The sequence below is a fragment of the Molothrus aeneus genome, chromosome 2, assembly GCF_037042795.1.
Source record: "Molothrus aeneus isolate 106 chromosome 2, BPBGC_Maene_1.0, whole genome shotgun sequence".
Classification (NCBI taxonomy): Eukaryota; Metazoa; Chordata; class Aves; order Passeriformes; family Icteridae; genus Molothrus; species Molothrus aeneus.
Window position 1 is genome coordinate 53,995,286 of NC_089647.1, and position 12,678 is coordinate 54,007,963.

Genomic DNA, 12,678 nt, shown 5'->3' on the forward strand with positions numbered 1-12,678 from the left:
CACTCCTGGAGGTGCTTAAGGAGAGACTGGACGTGGCCTGGTTGACATGATGCTATTCAGACTCCATGATCTCAGAACTCTTTTCCAACCTAAATGATCCTGTGATTCAAAGAGCAACAAGCGCAGATCCCCGCAAAGCGACCCCGCCTCAAGGCGGGCGGGTGACAGACGCACATGCGGTCCGGACGAGGCAGAAATGGCCTCCCCTCCCCTCCCCTCCCCTCACACCCCGGTTCCCGGGACGAGCCCCGCGGGAAAGGATCCGCCCGCCCGCCCCGCGCATGCGCGCGCCGCCTCGCGGCTGCAGCCCGTCCCTGCGCCGGCCGGGGGCGGTTCCCGCGCGGGTCCGCTCCCGGATGGCGATGGCGGCAGCGGCGGCAGGAGCCGGGGTCGGGGCCGGGGCGGCGGCGGGCGGGGGAGGCGGGGACCGGAGCAGCACCCGGGACCGGCTCCTGGCGGCGCTGGAGGATCTCGAGCTCTTGGCCAGGTACCGCGCTCGGGCCCCCGTCGGCCCCGCGTGGCGGCGGGGCGCCGGGGGCGGGGTGAGGGCTTCCGGCGCGGTGCGTGCGCGGAGCCGGCGGCGGGGGCGGCGGGCGGAGCGGCAGCCCCTGAGGGTGGCATGGGAGGGGCCCGGCGCGACTGGAGCCAGCGCTGGCCGAGCCGCTCGGGTTCGCCTTTTCCTGCTCTCTGGCCGTTCTCAGGCCGGCTCTGCGGGTGAGGGGCTGGTGCTGCAGCGGGGCTCGGCCCGGCCCTGCGCAGCGCTTCCCGGCGCTCGTCCCAGTGGGGAAGCATCGGTGGTTTGCAGAGAGAAGGAGCAGCTCCCTTTTTCTCCCACTTGCCTTTGTCACTTGGTTGACACCTGGTTTTCTGTGAAGTGCACACTTACACGCCGATTTTAGGCATTTTATGAGTCACTAAAAAATATGCTTAAGTCAGAAATACATAGATGGTGTTGCATGACATCAGCTGTTCTGGTCACTGCCTATATTAGTGGTACATTCATTCCACGTAGGCTGCAGAGCTCCTCTTCAGAGTGATAGAAATGCTCAGATACGTATTCCAGGGTCTTGAGTCCTGGCTGGTAATCCCCATCCAAGTTGTCAACCATGTCGTGGAGACACAGCTGGCAGTGAAGTTCAGATAGTTCCTAATTATTTTCCACACCTCAAGGAGAGTAGGATCTTAGGAAAGCATTTTCAGAGGGAATAACCTGTGCTGTCCGTGTGGCTCACTCGCTCAATGATCCTCAAGAGGAGGATAAGCTATTGGTGAGTTGCTCTCCTTGTGTCTGGTTAAGCTTTATTCTCAGTCACAGATTTTATTCTGACATAAGAGTGGCTGGAGAGCATGTGTTTATGGAAAAATGAAAACAAACTTGTTCCTTACCTAAATTACTAATTTTTTTTGGAGCACTGGAACTAGCGTTCTGCCACAATGAAGCCACAGCAACGCTCAGCAGCATTTAGAGAATCTTCCTATTGATCCAGCAAAGTGTTGCAGCACCCTGGGGGTAGGCCTTTCTCTGTCACAGTACTGGTTTGGTGGTAGGGGCAGAAATTAAGCCACATGTCTAATCTGGAACCTTTCTGTAGTTTTTAATCTACATCTGTGCATTACCTGGCTGACACAGGGCAGAATTACAGCCCTGTGACATCACCCTCGATGGTGGTACCTGACCTACTTAAAATGGATTTGCTACTGCTCAGTGTTGGTCAGATGGAATAAAGCTTTAGTGACAGTGACAAGTTTTTTTTATTCTCTAATTGTTTCAAATCATAGTAGTGTTCAGGAGCGACCAAGAGACACAGACCAAGATCAGAGCTTTACTGGGGTTTTTTTTGAGACATTTCTGGCTCCACTGCTGTATTACTCACACACCACACTGAGCTGGACCAAGCAAATAATCCACACTGGACCAAGCAAATAATCAGTACTTCCAAGGGCAGTGTCTCCGTGCTTAGGGTTGAACTGCCATTCAGAGTCTTAGAAGTCAGATAACTGCTCAGTTTACAGAAAATGCCTCTTTGCATTGTGATACCCAGAGGTTCTTCAGAACAGTGGCAGAGTATCTGGATATCTGGGAGAGTGATCAAGAGGTCTGTTTGAGAAGCACTTCTAGCACCAGAATATTACCAGGGTTCTTTTATATTTTTTGTATGCTTGATGCACAGCTAATATACCATTGTGGAAATACTTGTTGTAAAAGTAGTTCCATAACAGACTCTGTTGATATTTGAAAATGTAGACTTAGTTGATCTAAATAACAAGTATATTGGGGAAAAAATGGAGAAAAGTAGAGAAGTAAAACAGTGAAGACCCTCTTGCAACAAATAAAGGTAGTAGAAGAAGGGTCTGAGGGCACTCCATTATGCTGTTACTTCTCTCAGATTCTGCTCATGTCTTTTATGGTTTAACAGGAACTTAGCACATTTCTTGAGTTTAAATACATGGGGGCTTCATGAGCTCAAATAACAAGGAACAAAGTGTGCTTTCTTGGTTGAAAAATCCCTGTCCACACTGTACTATAAAATATAAAATACTCAGGTCCATGAATACTTTTGTAATGATACCAATCCTCTAGGTAATTTTGGGATGACTTGATGTGAGAATGCCTTAGAAAGTTGTTCAAACTGAGTTTTCCTTTCAGGGAGCTAATTGAAATTTTGGCAATTTCAAGAAACCAAAAGCTTCCACAAGCAGGAGAGGAGAGCCAGGTAAGCTGATTTTCTGAGTTGTGTTTCTTTGGGTAAGCATAATGCTTTACTTCTAACTTTTTTCCATTCTTTTGTTTGTTCTTACTTTTTCCCTTTGTTCATGCCTATATTCAAGTTAATGGTCACAATGGGGCTTTGGCCCTGCTGCAAAGGCTTATTGGTTCTCCTGCTTTTTATTCATTTTTTATGTGCTTCATAGGCTGTTTCTGCAAACAGAAAGAAATTTTGTTTCATTTTTCATTCAAACAAAAATACTCCTATGGATGCCATTTGCTCTTCTTTGTAGCATGACTGAGGGTGTGTTGTTACTCTAGCCAAATTAAAAGTTGTACAAAACTGTTGTTCAATAGATCCTGGAACTGCTGATTCAGAGAGATGGAGAGTTTCAAGAGCTAATGAAGTTGGCAGTTGATCAGGGAAAAATCCATCATGAAATGCAGCTCTTAGAAAAGGTAGTAGAAAAGCGGGATAATGATATTCAGCAGCTGCAGAAACAGCTTAAAGAAGCAGAGCACATACTGGTAAGTTCATAATGATGTGTTTGCTTTTGAGCATCTTCTTGTAAAAAAGGTGGTCTGGGCAAAGTGATGTTGTGTTAATTTGAGAAGATTTAAATATTTAAAACTTCATAAGAGCTTAGTGGTTTGGGTTTTTTTGCAGTAGTCAAACACTGTTTAGTTATCATGGTATTAAGGTTTTTTTAAAATACTAATTTGCTTCTAAATCTACATTATTTCAGTGTATTTGGAAAATGTTCACAGAAGTTTCTCTTCTAAAATGCAATTAAATGGTAGGGTTTATTCACAAAGCTGACTTTAGATGTTTATAAATTAAAGATGCGTTGAAGGTTTGGTTTCCTTTGTGGGTTTTTATTTTTTACAACTAGGCAACAGCTGTTTATCAAGCAAAGGAAAAACTGAAATCAATTGAAAAAGCACGAAAAGGTGAGTATCCATAATTGTACATACTAAGTAAATGCAATTCTAAAGAAAGCTGTTAGTGAGCTCAAATTGGGCCTTTTAAATTTTTTTTTAATTCTCCCATCACAGATTTCAGATGCTTTGTGTGTAAACAAATTTCCATTTCATTATGAAACTGTAACCATTTTCTCAGAATAAAGGCAGCATTGAATTTTATTTTTTTTTTTTTTTTTGTGGCAAACATATTTTAATATGAAAGTGTCTCAGCAGTCTTCTTGGACTGATAATAGTATGTCTGATTACTTAAGTACCTTACCAAACTTCCTCAGGAGGTTTGCTAAGGAAAGGAAGAGAATGTTTGTGTGTATATGCACACCCTGACTAGCTGGTGAGCTGGTGATAGGTGATACTAGATTGTAATTGTAGCAATTCCTGCCATTCTGTGGCACTTACCAAACTAACTTTTTTTGGGAGGGGAGAAGGCATCTTCTTCAGGTTGTTTTGCTTAGGTGTGGGTTTTTTTGTTTTTTTGGGGGGTTTTTTTGGTTTTTGTTTTTGTGGGGTTTTTTTGTTTGTTTGGGGTTTTTTTTTGTTTTGTTTCTGGGTTTTTTGGTTTTTTTTTATGGTGTCTTCTATCATTTTGTTATGCCTCTTTCATGTAGAAAATCAAGGAATTGAATAAAGTTTCTATTAATCTAATACAAGCACATATTTGGAAGGACTCTTCTGGCTACAGTCTATAGTTACTAAACAAATAAATAAAACTTTGCTACAGAAAGTTCTATAGTAAGCAGGAGCTGCAGTTTTAGACTTTTTTTGTGCTTGTCAAGTACACTTGTTTAAGAGATTGTTTGTGGTTTTCATGAGGTTGAAGAACCATTGATATTGAAGGTTTTTTGTACTTCTGTGTGTAAAATCAGTTCACTGCAAAGCTCATCTTTGCATAGATTGAGAATCTTCTAAACAGTCATTGCTTTTGAACCAGGCTCTTAATGTTTGTCAAAATCATATTCCCAGCCTTTTAGATATTGGTGGTCAATATTCTGAAATAATTAAATGACACAATCTCTTGAGAATGCAGCAACATTTTTTTTTTCCATTCTTCCAGGTGCCATTTCCTCTGAAGAAATAATTAAATATGCCCATAGGATCAGTGCTAGCAATGCTGTTTGTGCCCCTCTGACGTGGGTACCAGGTAACTGTTGTGTTTATGACACTAGATTTTTTTTCTTAATAATAAATCATGGTTAATATCTGCTCTTAAAATGTTTTTATACAGCGATAAACACCAGGGTCTATTAGACTAGAATTGTTTTCAGCTGTTATATCTAATATTTAATTCAAAATATTTAGTTTTATCTAAAATGAATATCCAAAATCCTGTGGACTTCACATACACCTCCAAAAGGTTATGAAACTGTCTGCTTTCATTAACAGACTGGCCTCTGTTCTTCCTTGTTTGCCTTTTTCCCCTGAATATTTACCCTGATAATAAGTCAAAGCCAAGTATGCTAAAGGCTTTTCTATGTGTTTGGTTGTGTTCCCTCTTGCCCCTTACAATATCCTTTCAGACAGTGTTAGTAAACAGTGGAGCCAGAAGCAGAACTTTTACTATGACATGTTTCAATTTTGGGTAGTACCCTCCTTGCCCAAAATGAAAATGTGTTTCATCCAATTCCTGTCCTTGCTGTTTAGCTGTGAAGTAGCAGGGTGAGCAAAGATATCTTTTAAACATGATGGATTTGTTTGGGTTTTTTTTGTTGTTTGAGTTGCTTTGGGTTGTTTGGGGGTTTTTTAATATGCTTTTTCTGCCAAGTTTGAGTGAACAAACAAAGTCTGAGTGAAAGACAGACTTGGATTTTAATAGAAGAGGTGTGATGCTCATTACTCGTCCAAGCAACCAGAGTATGGGGTTTTTTGGTCATTCAGCTAGGCTCTGAAGCTAACGCTAATGCTGCAAGACAATTGTTAAATATTTCAAGGCATTCTTTTCCCTTTTTTTCTTAAAGGGGACCCACGTAGGCCATATCCTACAGATCTGGAAATGAGAAGTGGTCTCTTGGGTCAGATGAACAACCCACCCACCAATGGAGTCAATGGACACTTACCAGGGGATGCACTTGCAGCAGGCAGACTGCCAGGTAAGTGAAACTCAGTTTTGTTTTTTCTTTATTGCTTATAGATTCATAGCAGTTATACATTTCCCTTAGCAAAGGCAAATCAGAGGTAAAGCAATGAAAATTGTGGTTAATGTTGTTCCCTAGCAGTGAACACCTAGTAAAGAAAGGTAATTAGAAGTTGCATATTTTTGATGTATGTTTTAGTAGAGCCCATTCTGGCTGGCTCCTTTGCCTTAGAGGATGCAGACTTGATCCATTTACTTTGAGTGCTGTCTCTATAAGAACTGAAAGGAATTTCCAGGAATTTTAGGAATTTTCCTTGAGAAACTGGAAAATGTGTGATTTAAACTCCTCCAGTAAAATTCTTAATTGAGTCTTGGGCTCCTCTGTCAGGTTAAACACTCACAGAGACTGTCAAGGTAAGAGGGAAACATTGATTTACAAGAAAGTTGAAGCTGCCTGGGCATTTTGTGTAGGGATGCTGAATCTGTTGGTGTGTGGAGGCATGTCCTGAGAATGCTAATTATGGGATCTAGTCCTTTTGGAGACTCCTGCAGAGATATCCAGTTACTGAGTCCTTAGTGAATGTGCAGACCAGTTTCTGGACTGCTCAGTAGCCTCCAAACTTTGAGGCTGCTTAGCACACCCATTCAGCCTGGTTTAATAGCAGACTGCTTCTAGCATTGAAGCATGGCCACACAATGTAAAACACTAGCTTCCATTCTGAGCTGCTTTTTAGGCATATTTGGATAAAGCCTTTTTCTCTGAATTTTTATGTTCTGCCTGATTTTTTTTAATGTAATATTTTAATCTATTTTTGCATACTGACAGACTGTGATAATTTTCATTACTCCCAGTAGTTGTGAATGCTGAATCAGTTCAAACTGTGCTTTGAAGATGAAAAGCTCTGTATTGAGTATGAGTTATCAAGAGCCACTACATAAATGGGCCTCTCTGGCAGAGCAGACTTTTACAATTATAGAATTGCTCCATCATGAGATGTTTTCCAGCTGTTTCTGGAGGGTTTAATCTGTCCAAAATTTAGAAAGGATTTCAAGATTTGTTTTGATTTTATATTGAAGTTCTGGTTGAGCTGTCATGTTGAATTTGTCAATATACAAAACTGAAAGTTTTCTTGATGATGCCTCTGTTTTTCCAGATGTGCTTGCTCCTCAGTATCCTTGGCAGTCAAGTGATATGTCAATGAACATGCTACCTCCTAATCATAGTAATGACTTCATGCTGGAGCCTCCAGGACACAATAAAGAGAATGAAGATGATGTAGAAGTTATGTCAACAGACTCCTCAAGCAGCAGCAGTGACTCAGACTAGGTACAAGGGGGACAGTACCCCTAGTAGACCTTTCCTGTGGTGAAGGTAGGTTAGATGCTGTTTGTCACAAACTGCAATATCCTTTTTTTTGTTACACCAGCAGCCCTGTGCAGGGAGAAGATAACAGCTGGCTCAGAAATAGGGTGACTAATTTAAAACCATGGACTACAAACTTGTTTTTTTCCTGTTAGATGTTCTGGGAGCTGGGAGAAATGTCTGGGAGCTGTCTGCTGGGGGAGAGATGTCAGATTTTCAGTGATTGTGTAAATGTATGTTTGCAAGAGATGTGTAAATATATATTTATATATATGTATTTACTATACATTAGATGACATAAGTTCCTGGGAAAAAATGTGTAAGGGGAATCCCCTTGTATGTTTGTTAGTAACTTTACTTTTTTGATGATAGCCTTTTCTATGCCACAGAAATGAAACATGAAGTTTGTAATGTATCTTTTTTTTGTTACTGCCTAGATCTGTGTTCTTGATCATCTGTGTATCAAGGACAAAAATATGGCAATAAGGTGTAATAAAAGAGTTTGTAATTACTGTAATATATAATGAATGATTTGTCATAAATAAACTCAGCTTTGATCTAACTTCAATTTTCCAAACTTGAATCTTACATGAGTTGCCATGTAACTTCAATACTCAGCACATTTTATCCTAGTATGTGGTTGAATTCTGACTGAGTTTCAGAAGTTTGTACTCCATTTTTCCCTATGCAAAATGCCCAGTCAGCATTAGAAGCAGCTGAGGAGGAGTCAGAAGTGGAAAGCCTGTCCTTCCTTTTCAGGTGAGCCCTGCCAGGTGCACACAAAGCTGGGCAGACCCTGAAGCAGTGAGTGCCCACCCACAAGGCTGCCCCAAATACTTGGTTAAGTGTCCTGGGACCCTGGAGGTGACACACTGTGGGGCATGCTGCAGGTTTAGCTCCTTTCAGATCAAAGCGCTCAAGGATTTTTTTGTCCTTGTCATCTATAATTTTTTCAGTTCTTTGAACCTGCTAATTTGTTTACTTTCACAACTACATTTCCTGCATCAGCTGCAATGATATTTTGTTTTTCCAAAGGCACTTCCCTTGGCTTTCCTTTCCTTGTTCTGTTTTGCTTAAGGAGTCATTTTATGACAGCTGCTTTTCTCTTATGTAACCCTCTGATAGAATTTCAAAACTCATGTGAACTGTTGCTCCTGGCAGTTAAAGGTTTCTGTCCTGCAGCACAGATCACAATTCTCTTCCCTTTTCCATTTTGTAGATTCCTCAAAGGAAGTATCTGATGAATCAGGTAATTCCGCCTCTGCTCAAGTAATCTTTCAAACACTGCTGCCAGTAATGCTGCCACCTGTGACCAATCTGTACAAATCCCATCAGGCTGTAGAAAGAAGGACTTCAGTCACATTCAATCACATTATATGGGGAAGTGGGTTTTGTTTTCAGAGAAATGGGGAATTTGGTTTTGTTTCAGCTGTTCCTTTTAGAAGTATTTTCAGAGTTATTAAACTGTCACCTCTTTCACAGCTTGAAGTTATTAATATACGTACATACTGTAACCTTTATTCAGTATCATGTTCTCCTCTTGGGTGCTTGTCTCCAATGTCTTTCCTGTTTCATTCACATTAATCCAAATACATGTGCCCTGTCTCAGTCATTCTAGTTAACCTTGCCTACCCCTTTTCTAGCTCACATTAGTGATCAGAATCGTACACAATATTACAAAATGGAGTTTCTTAATGCTTTGTATAATGGGATTGGTATTTTCTTTCATCTCTTAACACAGCACACAGACACAGTTCACCAGCCTCTTTTGTATTCTAACTTACAAGGACATTGTTGAAACAAAATACAAACGCATGTAATTAAAACTCATGGGAAGTGTAGTATTACAGTCTACTCAAAACTCTTCTATGGCTGTATCTATGTAATTCACCAACTGAAATATTGTGGAGGTGGGTGATTGTTTTCAGACATAAGAGGGAACTGAAGCAATGACCACTTCTTTTTCTGGCTTGTTAGTTACTCTGTTATGGGATTAAATGGAACCAATATATTACATCTAATAAATAGGTAGGGCAACAGCACTGCCCACTGTTCACTTAGCATAAATTCAAACTCTGGGTATTAGATGCATTCTAATCAGTTCCTTTGCATCAGTGCTGCAAACTATGTGCAGTTCAGGAGTATGCTTCTCAGTGCTGCCTAAGTATAATGTCATTTTAGGTGAATTCTGTCAGTTACAAGCAGTTTAGTGAACCATGATATCATAACTGAGTGTTCTGTTATTCAGTGGCTTATATATGTACATAATACATTTTCCTATTTAGCAAAAGTACCAAAAATCAAAGTAAAGACTTAGTTGAAAGGACTGAGTCTTGGCAGCTAAAATCGACTGAGAACCACATTTTCTGGAGGGGTGGGAAATATAAATGTGTGATACATACAAACTTATTTAAGTTGGGGAATGCTGACAGCTGGTTGCAGTAATCTGTCCGTTTTGAAGAGATACAGAAATGCTGACATATGGAGATACTGTTGTGTCCTCATTTCAGTGTCTACTTGTGTATTTACAAGAAATAGAATGTATATAACCATTAACAAAATATGCCAAGAAAGTATTTATTGCATGAACAGACCATTTTACAGTGGTCCCTGTTCTCTCATCAGGACCTAGATGTTTTCTAAAATAAAAAATTGTACTAAATAATTTAATTTTTTTTTCTTCGTTATTCTTTGTGACAGATGGACAGGACATCTGTCAACTCTTCCTACAGCTTCTTTGTTGACAGCTGAATGGAATAATTTTCAGTGTACATAAGGTTGCTTGCAGGAAGCAAATCTCCACTTTTGAATAGAAAAATAAGATTTTTACAAAGTTACAGTAGCAAAGGAATTTTTGGTGAAATTTCCCATTTCAAGACTGCTGTGTAATGTTACTTCTTTCTTCACTTCAGAGAACGGGTGTCTGTCCTAAGGGAAGTTGCACGTAATTAATACTTCAGACTCTAATTAGGAGGATTGCCAGGGGCAGTAGCATCCTTATGCCTCATCACTCTGTTTCTCAGCAAGAAGAGCCATCTCCATTTAAAAAAATGTATGTTCAAAGTAAGGAAGAGCCTTAAATCCCTCAAGCTGATTTCTTTTAAGAACTGAGAAGTCAATTCATAATTCAGGCAATTTTAATCTCTCAGTATTGTGCCTGTACTTCATTCAAAAGAAATTAAAAATACCTTACAACATTTTTGTACAATGAGTATATCTAAAGGGAATAGACAAGAGTTATGGTATAAAAGAACCCTGACAAGAAAAAAAAATGAGCCAACTAGTGATTTGAAAGTTACATCTTAAAATTAATTGCTGATGTCTTTCCAACAGCTGGAAAAGAATCAAAATTAGTTACAGATTCTAGAAAAATTTAAAATATTAACTTCTTGGTTTTGTATGTACTGTTGGTACTGTAATTTCATTCACTAACAACTTAGTCATTTAATCAGTCAAACTGAAAATTCACAATTTTACCAAATCTCAATAGCCAGCCATACAGAACTACACCCATGTGTGCAGTTTAATACTGACAACTCTTTTTAGCCACTAAGTATGATTTTTGCCATGGAGCTACACTTATAAATGAGATTTGTGTCAGCCTAGTAGAGTAGGCACCTCTCCATTCCAAGAGTTCAGTAGCAAATTCAGACCAGTTGCAGAGATCTGATTTCTGCAGATAAATTCAATGCAATTGAGGATCTAAACAGAACTCTGTTATGATAACAACTGGCAAGAAGGGTCAGGGAATTTTCATTCCCTGCAATAAGTCATGACAATCTTTTCACATTTATAATACTCTTCTGATTTTCAAGTGTATACTGCTGTCTGCAGGGGAAAAAAGGCTTTGTCTATTAAATGTAACTTTTGCTCATGACAGTAGCTTCAAAAGTGAAGCTAAGAGATAAGGCCAAGTTTTAAAATTGGTCCAATAATTACAGGAAAGCAGATTTAAATGAGTAAGTTTTGCTGCAACTGCTTTTAAGTGAGTAAGCTTCCCTGGCTAGTGCTGATTTCCAAATGGCTGGTCATCCATGTAAAGACTAACTAGATTAAACACTGAGTTTTCAGTAGAAGAAAAAGTTAATTATTAGCTACTAAACCTAGAAGTGGGTCTGGAATGAGAGACAACTGTCATGTGAAATATGGGAAAAGCACTGAAACAGTTGGCATGTTCTTTGGGAAAGATATTTTCACATGGGCAGGGTGAGCACTTTGTATTTTTTTCTTTTACACCAAAAAAGCAGGTCTGTCCTTTAGTTTGTTACATAACAAACAATTTGTTTTTACTCTAATTGGTGACTTCCCGTGTATCCCTTTAGATGATCGAGCTCTTCTGTAAAAGGATTGTAACCTTGCTCTCTTAAACAGCGTAAGGCCCAGAACAGTTGATCTGCTGGAGGAAATTCATCCCATTTGACCCATTCCCAGCCTGTAGGGAAAAAAAAAAAAAAAGAAAAAAAAAAAAGGAAGAAAAATCTGAGTAAAGAGTTAAGACGGGACCCAAGAAAACAGCATGAAGCTGTGGCAGGAGAGGTTTAGGCTGGATGTTAGGAAAAGGTGGTGGGGCACTGGAATAGGCTCCATAGTGCAGCCTGACAGAGCTCAAGGAGTGTTTGGACAACTCAGGCACAAAGCGGCGGATTGCTGAGGTTGCCCCGTGCAGGGCCAGGAATGGGATTTAATGATGCTTGGGGGTCCCTTCCAACTCAGGATATTCTTTGTTTCTGTGATATAACAATTCTTCCTTTTCAAGTATAGATGGATCATATAGAAACTACCAATACAAAGACAAGTGACAGAGTCATTTTGCCTGAGCAGCTTTTTCATTTCCCAGAGAAGCTGTGGATGCCGCATCCCTGGGAGCGTTCAAGGCCAGGCTGGATGAATCTGGGAGCCACCTGACCTAGTGGGAGGTATCCCTGCCCGCGGCACGGCGCTTGGAACAAGATGCTTACTCACCCTCGTTCTTGTCGGGCTCCAGGTTGCGCGGCTCGGCGCCCGGCTCGGCCTCGCCCTTCATGAGCACGGTGACATAGTGGTAGCGCTGGGACAGGCACGCCGCGTTCACGGCCGACGCGAACCGCACGTGGCGCAGCGGCAGCGCCGCCTCCTCCAGCGTCTCCCGCGCCGCGCACTCCGCCAGGCTCTCCCTGCGGGCGGGCAGGCAAGGGAAAGCACGGCACGGCACCGCACGGCCGCCTCAGGGCACGGCGGGCAAGGGAAGGGCAGGGCGGGGAGGGAGGGCGCGGGGCTCCTACCCGAACTCCAGGTGGCCTCCGGGGAGCTGGTAGGTGCCGGCGCCCAGCGCGCCTTTCCGCTTGCCCAGGAGGACGCAGCCGGGGTGCGCGGCGCTGGTGACCACCACCCCCACGCCGACCCCGGGCCGCCGCGGCTGAGCCGCCTGCTCGCCCATGGCTGCCCCGGGCGCTCGGCGAGGCTCGGTCCCGTCGGGGCAGGCGGGGGCGGATCCGCCAATCGCGGCTCGGGATCACGGGTTTTGGCAGGCCCTTGGCCGGGGGTGTGTCTGGAGAGCGCGATTACGCCCGGTGGTGA

At 42.0% G+C, this 12,678-nt stretch overlaps 2 protein-coding genes across 2 annotated transcripts; one reads left to right on the forward strand and one right to left on the reverse strand.

Annotated features, from left to right (window-relative positions):
* Positions 1-356: 356 nt before the first annotated feature.
* MED4 (mediator complex subunit 4) lies at positions 357-7,684 on the forward strand. Its single transcript, XM_066544998.1, has 7 exons — positions 357-487; positions 2,648-2,714; positions 3,065-3,235; positions 3,601-3,658; positions 4,743-4,829; positions 5,644-5,775; positions 6,914-7,684. The coding sequence occupies exons 1-7, from the start codon at positions 357-359 to the stop codon at positions 7,084-7,086; spliced, it is 819 nt and encodes a 272-aa protein (XP_066401095.1). The 3' UTR covers positions 7,087-7,684.
* A 2,001-nt stretch (positions 7,685-9,685) lies between these two features.
* On the reverse strand, positions 9,686-12,678 carry NUDT15 (nudix hydrolase 15). The gene is made up of 3 exons (XM_066544999.1): positions 12,384-12,678; positions 12,085-12,275; positions 9,686-11,554 (listed from the first exon to the last, which is right to left on the reverse strand). The coding sequence occupies exons 1-3, from the start codon at positions 12,536-12,538 to the stop codon at positions 11,409-11,411; spliced, it is 492 nt and encodes a 163-aa protein (XP_066401096.1). The 5' UTR covers positions 12,539-12,678; the 3' UTR covers positions 9,686-11,408.

Excerpts from the sequence above, each read along its gene's own strand:
- MED4 (XM_066544998.1), top strand. The coding sequence starts at position 357 with ATGGCGATGGCGGCAGCGGCGGCAGGAGCCGGGGTCGGGGCCGGGGCG. Across the intron at positions 2,715-3,064 it reads AAGCAGGAGAGGAGAGCCAG|ATCCTGGAACTGCTGATTCA; the intron begins GTAAGCTGATTT and ends GTTGTTCAATAG. Across the intron at positions 5,776-6,913 it reads TGCAGCAGGCAGACTGCCAG|ATGTGCTTGCTCCTCAGTAT; the intron begins GTAAGTGAAACT and ends CTGTTTTTCCAG.
- NUDT15 (XM_066544999.1), bottom strand. The coding sequence starts at position 12,538 with ATGGGCGAGCAGGCGGCTCAGCCGCGGCGGCCCGGGGTCGGCGTGGGG. Across the intron at positions 12,276-12,383 it reads GGAGGCCACCTGGAGTTCGG|GGAGAGCCTGGCGGAGTGCG; the intron begins GTAGGAGCCCCG and ends GCCCGCCCGCAG. Across the intron at positions 11,555-12,084 it reads GGAGCCCGACAAGAACGAGG|GCTGGGAATGGGTCAAATGG; the intron begins GTGAGTAAGCAT and ends TTTTCCCTACAG.